Source organism: Vigna unguiculata, chromosome 7 (genome assembly GCF_037176805.1).
Source record: "Vigna unguiculata cultivar grain cowpea cultivar isolate G323 ecotype 2 chromosome 7, ASM3717680v1, whole genome shotgun sequence".
NCBI classification, from domain to species: domain Eukaryota; kingdom Viridiplantae; phylum Streptophyta; class Magnoliopsida; order Fabales; family Fabaceae; genus Vigna; species Vigna unguiculata.
This window is the reverse complement of record NC_140798.1, coordinates 48,286,505-48,294,455: the sequence shown is the minus strand read 5'-3', so window position 1 is coordinate 48,294,455 and position 7,951 is coordinate 48,286,505. Positions and strand designations below refer to the sequence as shown.

General features: G+C 34.2%; 1 protein-coding gene across 2 annotated transcripts; it reads left to right on the top strand.

Annotated features, from left to right (window-relative positions):
• Nucleotides 1-4,777, top strand: LOC114191751 (trihelix transcription factor ASR3-like). Of its 2 annotated transcripts, XM_085665096.1 has the most exons (3): nucleotides 1-1,060; nucleotides 1,294-1,335; nucleotides 4,249-4,777. In XM_085665096.1, exons 1-3 carry the CDS (start codon nucleotides 295-297, stop codon nucleotides 4,530-4,532), a joined length of 1,092 nt encoding a protein of 363 aa, XP_085521222.1. In that variant the 5' UTR covers nucleotides 1-294; the 3' UTR covers nucleotides 4,533-4,777. The 2 variants fall into 2 exon arrangements, with proteins under 2 accessions (XP_085521222.1, XP_027936927.1); XM_028081126.2 differs by lacking the exon at nucleotides 1,294-1,335 and having other exon boundaries at nucleotides 14-1,060.
• Nucleotides 4,778-7,951: the final 3,174 nt, after the last annotated feature.

Below are 7,951 nucleotides of genomic sequence, written 5' to 3'. Positions count from 1 at the left end.
CCCCTTTAAAATGGTTAGGGTCAATAAGCTTTTATTTGGTAGTTAAGGGTGAATAAGCTGTTTGTTTAGTGTAGTATAGAGGCACATAAAGATTGAAAACCCAGTTACAAACAACAAACAAATACTCCTGCAGTCTGAAAAGCCGCAAAATCAACACGCCTCTCTCCTCCATTTCTGTGACTCTTGGTGCTTAGTTACGGAGAGAGATGAGGTGACCCACTCTCCAAACGGCGTAACGGACATCCGAAAAGGAGTCACGTGCCGAAGAAAAAGAAAAAAGGGTAGGCCCAGTTGATGGCTTTAGAGCAGGAATTGTCGCTGGGTCAGAATACGAATACGAGTAGGAATCCGAACCCAGTTGACGGCGTGGATGTTCGGGGGGAAGGTGGAGACGAGGGAGGGAAAGCGCCGAGACTGCCTCGGTGGACGAGGCAAGAAATTCTGGTTCTGATACAGGGAAAGAGAGACGCTGAGAACAAGTTCAGGAGGGGCCGCACGGCCGGATTGCCATTAGGGTCGGGTCAGGTGGAGCCCAAATGGGCATCGGTTTCTTCTTACTGCAGAAAGCATGGAGTCAACAGAGGTCCGGTTCAGTGCCGGAAAAGGTGGAGCAATTTGGCCGGAGACTACAAGAAGATCAAAGAATGGGAATCTCAGATAAGAGAGGAGTCGGATTCCTTTTGGGTCATGAGAAACGATTTAAGGAGAGACCGGAAATTGCCCGGATTTTTTGACAAGGAGGTCTATGATATTCTCGATTCAGGCTCCCAAGCTCCGGCGTTGGCTCTCGCTCTTTCATCGCCTCCTTCAATGACAGTAACTGTTTGCAAGGACATGCGCATGGACATGGACACCAAAAGAGGGTATACACCTGCCCCTTCCTCAGCCTCTGTCCCTGCTGAGCCTGAGGAGCCTCACCTCTACGATAGTAATCGGATCGCGCCTGTTGAGGATGGTTTGTTTTCAGATTTCGAACAAGATGAAGTCTCTGCCAGTCCTGATAAGAAGGACATTTTTCCGCCCTCCAACAGGGTCTTCCCTGCTCCCATTCCTATATCAGGTTCAAATTTTATTCCATTCCATGTTTTCTAATTTCTCGTACGTGATTTTATTCCTTTTGCACTCCACTTATACTCTACTATCTTGCTTTTGCCACTTTGTCATCTATCTTCTATACTTGCTTGCTCGCTTCTTGTCTTGTCTTTTTCTTATAAACATGGAAAAACTATAAGCACGTCACAATGTTTGATTGCTGTCTGGACCATTGCCTGCATCTTTTCTTCTCCTTTACATAAAAGCAATATCAACCACTCCTCCGTGGATGCCAAGGGGAAGGTAATATCAATATAATGCCACACAGCTTTCACAACTGCTTTATCACATTTGTATTATTGCTTGTGATTTCCTAAAGGCTTAAATATACTTTTGGTTTAGTATAGGAATCATTTTTTCTCTCCCTAGTTTTCAATCAGCTTATTTTTCACGCAGACAACTTAAATAGTGAAATCTAAGCTTATTTTAGAATAGCTGACTTTTAGACTTGTTTGATTGATATCCTCCATAAGCATTTGGAAGATAATAAAATAAGAATGTAAAATGAACTGAGTTTCTTTCGTAAGTTCAAATCAATTGATGCACTGGAGAAGCTAAATGAGATAGCTAAGTTCATTAGTTGTAGTTGTGTTGGAAGTCCCACATCAACTAGAGGATCAATTCATAATATATAAGTGTGCACAATCCTCACCTTACAAGTCGATTTTGTGGGGTTGAGTTAGGTTTAAAACTTATCGACTAGAGATAAGGTCAATTCACAATATATAAGTGTGTGTAATCCTCACTGGGGTTGAGTTAGACTTAAAATCCACTTCTAACATGATAGATAGTCTACAAATTTTAGATGAATTCTAGTCATGAACATGATAGATAGTCTACCATTCACCAAAATTTGTAGCCCTTAGATTAATCTCATCCTACAAACCGCTCCTTAATGTCAAAGCACCAGCTTGGTGGTTTGCGGTTAGCATTGTCAGCATTGCTACTGACAAGATCTCCGACATGGTAAAAAGCGCAACAAGAACCTTGACAAGGAAAAGGACATTGAGATGCTTTTGAGCCCCATCCATAACTATATTTTTGACCAATTTGCATCCATGGGGAAGTTAAATACCAATCTGTTTCAGACCAACTTGTATCAATTGGGAAGTTAACTGACAATTTCCAGGACATGTTCTGAAGTGGTGGAATTTGATGCTTGATGGTGAAGATGGACTCAATGTTGTTTTTCTTAGATCGCAATGTTAGTAGAGAGAGTTGAACCTACAACCTCTCTCACGTCTCTTACAACTTTACCACTAAGTTAACCTTAGAACTCCCACGATGTTGTTGGTGTTTTTGAGAGAAGTGATTTGGATATCTGAAATATGTAGGAAAGGAGATGAAAACAGGGGAATCAAAACATTGCCACTGGAAATAAATGCCATGCATTTCGGTTAATTATTGAATAGAAATTTTGAAGAGAGACTTAGCCTAAAAACAATGATGACTAAATGTGAGCAATTAAAATAAATAGAGAACCAAAGTCACACATAGATTCAAGTATGAGACTAACACTGAAATTAAGTCATTTTCAAATGAGAATATCCATTCGCAAACTTGCAGAGTTCATAATGTACGTCATAATTGATTGAAAATCACATGTATCTTCTTAATATTTAAGACTCAAATGATATTGTTTGTATTAGCATTTAGTTGTGGAATTATGTTTAGTTAAATTACAACTGTGTTTGGAGAATTTTTTTAATAAATTATTTATAGAAGAAAATGAAAACCTTAAATGTTTCCAACTTTTCCACAAGTCATCTTTAATTCATTTTAACTTCTTTAGAAGTTTCCTCATCTAGTTTTTTTTTTCTTTTTTCAAAACTGATGTATAAGTTGATTTTAACTTGTAGAAGTTTATAATTCATCTTGCTATCTATTTTTCTTCTTCTTTGAAGTACTTAATGTTTTTTTTTAAGACAGTCTTAATATTTGATTTGTTAGGCTTGTATCTGTAGTTCTTAGGACAACTTTCTCACTTAACCAATTTTGACGTGGGGGCTCTAATTCTAATGACTAATGCATGTTTAAGTAAGTTATACCGCACTTAATGACAAACCCAACAACATGGAAGTTACTTCAATGAACTTTACTTTGTCTCCAAAATATAATGAACATGGGGCTTTTAGTTAGACCTTGAATCAATCATCTAAAATTCATGCGCCGTAGCTTGCTACCGTTGGATTGAGTGTTTATGACTAAGTCAACAATTATACTTGATAGTTAAGGTTCAATTCTTTCTATTTAAGGACGTAACAATCGAGTGCCTCGATTCGATTCCACTTTACCCAAATGACTTATGTCACAGGACAATTGATATATCTTGCAACAATCTCTCAGCAATTTAACTATGATACCAATCGTTAGATTGAAAACTCACTACTAGTCTTAGCTGATAGTCAGAGCACAAGCCTTTCTACTAAAAAACATAACAGTTCAAATGCCATGATTCAACAGCCTTATAATAGAGTTGATTTGTTGCTTATCAGCTTCCTATTTCTGAATTTGGAATTTCAATAATTCAATACAGACGAGTATGCAAGGTTTTGATACATAACACTTCTATCACAATAATGTCAATATTTAATTATTGCTTGTGCTAAGTATCATTTACTCGTGTTCACTTTTTTGGGGATAATCATCCAACGTGTGATTGCTTACTCAAAATGGTTGAGAATTTGTTTTTGGGAAAGCTGGAATATAAATCATGCATATGTACAGTATGAATTAAATCAAGGTTTGTCACGCATAGGTAAATGATGTCAACTTGTATAATCACACAAGTAACACTACTTTATAACTCCTTCGCACCTCCACAAGTCATTGGATATTAAATTCTGCCGAACAATTTTTTGAAAGGTTCAAATTTTTTACATGCCTCATATGATACAAGTAACTCTTGAACTGTTAATGTTTCAGAGGCATGCCATTCATAATTAGTAAAGTCCTTGAGCTCCGTGAAATAGCGTAAGATGATCAGATAACTGCCTCCAAGCCACAAGCACCGATTGTGTGATTTTAAACCTTTTAGCTTTAGCTTCTTATAATAAACTTACAAATAAAGGTACTGGTTTAACAATGATAACAATGAGGATTTAACTGATGTTTGACTATACATTTAATTTGTTTAAACGTTCTCTTTTTCCGTAGGTGTGACTAACGAGAAACAGTCTACTCCAAATCCAGAAATGGGTTCTACCTCTCAAGGAGAGCGGAAAAGGAAGCGATTAGCAACTGATGGGGGGGAGGAAACTTTGCAAATCCATTTAATTGATGTCTTAGAAAGAAATGGCAAGATGCTAAGTGCTCAACTTGAAGCGCAGAATATAAATTTCCAGTTGGATCGTGAGCAGCGAAAAATCCATGGTAGTAATTTGGTTGCTGTGCTTGATAAGCTTGCAGATGCTCTAGGGAGAATCGCTGATAAATTATAGGGCAAGAGCAATCATAATACAGTGTACATAACAGTTTAAGTCCTGTAGATAATTGGGGTTACTGTTATTTATCACAGGATGTCATCTAGAAGATGACTGCCACACTTGTTCCCCCCTTGTTTTCCTTTTTGGATATGCCATTATTTTTGTGGTTTATTACTGCCATTTTAGTATTTTACACACACATTTGGATTACCGCTCCTCTCTCTCTTACTGCTATGTTAATATACATGACGTTATACCAATCTTTCTCAGTGGACGACATTTCATATTTAGATTCATTTTTATTTTCATTAATGGTTCATAATTTATTTGTTCCTATGGTTCACAGGGTCTTCTTTAATACTTGGCCATCTTTGTCTAGGTATTGTTTTCTATTTGCTGGGGTATCTCTCAACAAACTTTTGAGTTTAGAAGATGATCATCATCATGAAGAGCATAAGGTGCCACAAGCGCCTCTCTATGGACCATTTTCGGCTGCATTAGAGCACACATCTAACCTTGGTTTATACGCAGATCATATAAACCCCAAATTCGTGGGACGAATTGGTAAGCAAGTTAATATAATTTAAAATAATATTAAAAAAAGTAGTGGTTATTATTCTTAAAAAGAGAAATTACATTAAAATATATATAATTTTATTATTTTTAAAAGTAGCCAATTAAAAAAATTATATAATTTGAAATACATTTTGTTTTTCAAAAATAGTATTAAAAAGATTGTGAAGTTTTTATTTAAAAAAAAAATTGTTTAATTATTTTGAAATAAAGAAAGTTTATTTAATTATTTGTTTTCTTAAATAACGAAGTAAATAATTTATTATTTATTAAAAGGTAAAATTATTCAACTAAAATATAATATTAAAGGTTATCAAATATTGTATTTTTTTTATATATATAATAGTGTAGAAGTTGCAATTTGCTTTATTTAATTAGTAACTAGTTTCCAACTTTTCTTATTTATAGAATTATGGTGAGCAAAGGTCAATATTTTATATTTTTCCTTTTACTGGGAATAGTTTTTAAACATGTGCTTATTGTCTATATGGAGAAGTAATCATTTATTTTGGGAAAATCATCTTTTAAAATAATATTATGGTTAGGGATGTCAAAAAAATCCGTACCCGCGGGTATCCGCGGATAAAACCCGCAACGAGTAGAAAACGGATATTAAAAATGGATATCCGCTACCTGTGGGTATGGATATTTTTGATACCCGCATATTAACGGGGCGGGTACGGGTATCATAGTATCCGTACCCGTGGATACTCGTACCCGCTAATCTTTAATTCACAAAAGTACTCTCATATATATATATATATATATATATATATATATATATATATATATATATTAGTAAAAAATATTTTGGCCTAATTTTTTTTAAGTTGCACATCTAGTCTTATGTCTTCATTTTTCAAACTTCAAAAGTATTGGTATATTGTTTTCTTTTAAGTACACCCCTTGACATTCTTCTCTTTCCTTTATTTGAAATTGGACATATACATCAAATCCTATATAGACAATGACGTTTATGGTATGCTTGTTGTCAAATGATGAAATCAAAATAAGAATACTTGGCATGTGACAATTAAGGTTTATTATTTGTTTATTTTTTAGGAATCAATTGGAGAAAGTGAACTTTTTTATCAAAACACTAATTAAAAAATTTTCATTGTGTTGAACGTCATTTTATATCTACTTTTATAATTATTTGGACTTGTATGAACTTGAGTTTATTTGAACATTATTTAAAATTTATGACAATGATGTATTTTATTTTATTTTGTTTGAATCTATGATTAAATATTTATTTTATAAATAATTTTATAAATACCCGTGGGTACCCGTGGATACCCGCGGGTATGAAAAAAATAGGCGGATACCCGCATAACGGATACCCGACGGATATGGGTACAGATACGGGACGGATATTTATCCAGTGGGTAGGGTACGGGGGAACTACTACACATACCCTACCCGCCCCATTGACATCCACAATTATGGTAGTAGAAACTAGGTCGGATAAAATAATATATGAATAGTCAGAAGAGAGTGGGAGAGTCCCCACTAAAACAGTGGTTAAATGTATCAATTTAGGCCAATTACTTCCTTACCAAATTCGTTCTTCAATTCACCATACAAATAACAACCATAATCATTTCTTTAAAACAATTCAGTAGCAAATCACACATGCAATCATTTAATCATGTCAAAACTTAGTTAACCTAACTTTCCTTACCTCACCAAAAAGCTCAGAAGACCCAAACTATGTTAAGAACACCAAAACACCTTTAGCTCTATAGGATTCTCTATTTGTACCAAAGAACAACATAAGAATGATCAGGACATATCGTTATGATCATTGACTAGTAGAGATTCATAAAGAATGTTAAAACCTCACATTCAACCAAAGAAGAGTCACATGCAAGTTAGAATAGAGAAAACCCACAAGAAAATGAACAGATGTTCAACTTACACGGTTGAAGAAACTGATCCGACAGAATGGAAGAGCTTGCCAAGAGGATCACCCTAGCAGTCTATGATCTTCAAACAAACAAGTAAAGAAGAAGAACTCTTAAAGAAAAGTCAAATAACTAAAAAAAAGTGATTTCTAGAGCTATAATGTATTTTAAAATAATGAAACTTATTTATAACAATTCTATTCATACTAAAACCTTTTAATATTAAAATAATCGAGTCTCACCGTTTTTAAACCTATCATTTCTAAAAATGTCATCTTCTATATCTTGATAACTACAATAATAAGATTGATAATAAATAATTATAATAAGAATAATGATGATAATAAATTATCTAAGTGATGATATTTTAAGAGTTACCTAACAATAATATTTTAATAGGCTGTTATTCAAGTTGTCAAATTAATGTTTTTATTATAAAGAAATCTTAAAAATAAAATAAATATGACTAAAATATTATTAGTTTATGGTATTTAGTAAATTTTATTTTGGTGAAATTCAAATTACCATCATCCTCCCTTGGTAAATATGGTTTGACCTTTTTAGGATAACCATAATGCATTCTTTCTTCAAAAGTGGATAATCAGAAATTAATCTTTAACTATTCCAGTAGCCCAGTTAAATGACTTCCCAATGAGATATATTATTGTGGGAAAAGTTTTCGAAAAGGGTCTAGAATTCTTCAATAAATGAATTTTAAGAAATAATAAGTTTTGGTAAACTAAAATGAAATCACCAGCGCAGAGGTGTGCTTCCATAATAGGTTACGAAAAGGAATGGAAGGTGAAAAAAGCGGAAAAATTGTTGATAACCCAACCATTAACCAACCACCCTTTTCTTCTACTACGTTGTCTGTCTAAGTCTAAGTGCGGAGAAACAACAGGAAGCTGTGTTAGATAGAAAAGCTTGTGCAGAAGTGGTGGCAGTGTAGGATAT

Excerpts from the sequence above, each read along its gene's own strand:
- LOC114191751 (XM_085665096.1), top strand. The coding sequence starts at position 295 with ATGGCTTTAGAGCAGGAATTGTCGCTGGGTCAGAATACGAATACGAGT. Across the intron at positions 1,061-1,293 it reads TGCTCCCATTCCTATATCAG|AAAAGCAATATCAACCACTC; the intron begins GTTCAAATTTTA and ends TCTCCTTTACAT. Across the intron at positions 1,336-4,248 it reads CCGTGGATGCCAAGGGGAAG|GTGTGACTAACGAGAAACAG; the intron begins GTAATATCAATA and ends CTTTTTCCGTAG.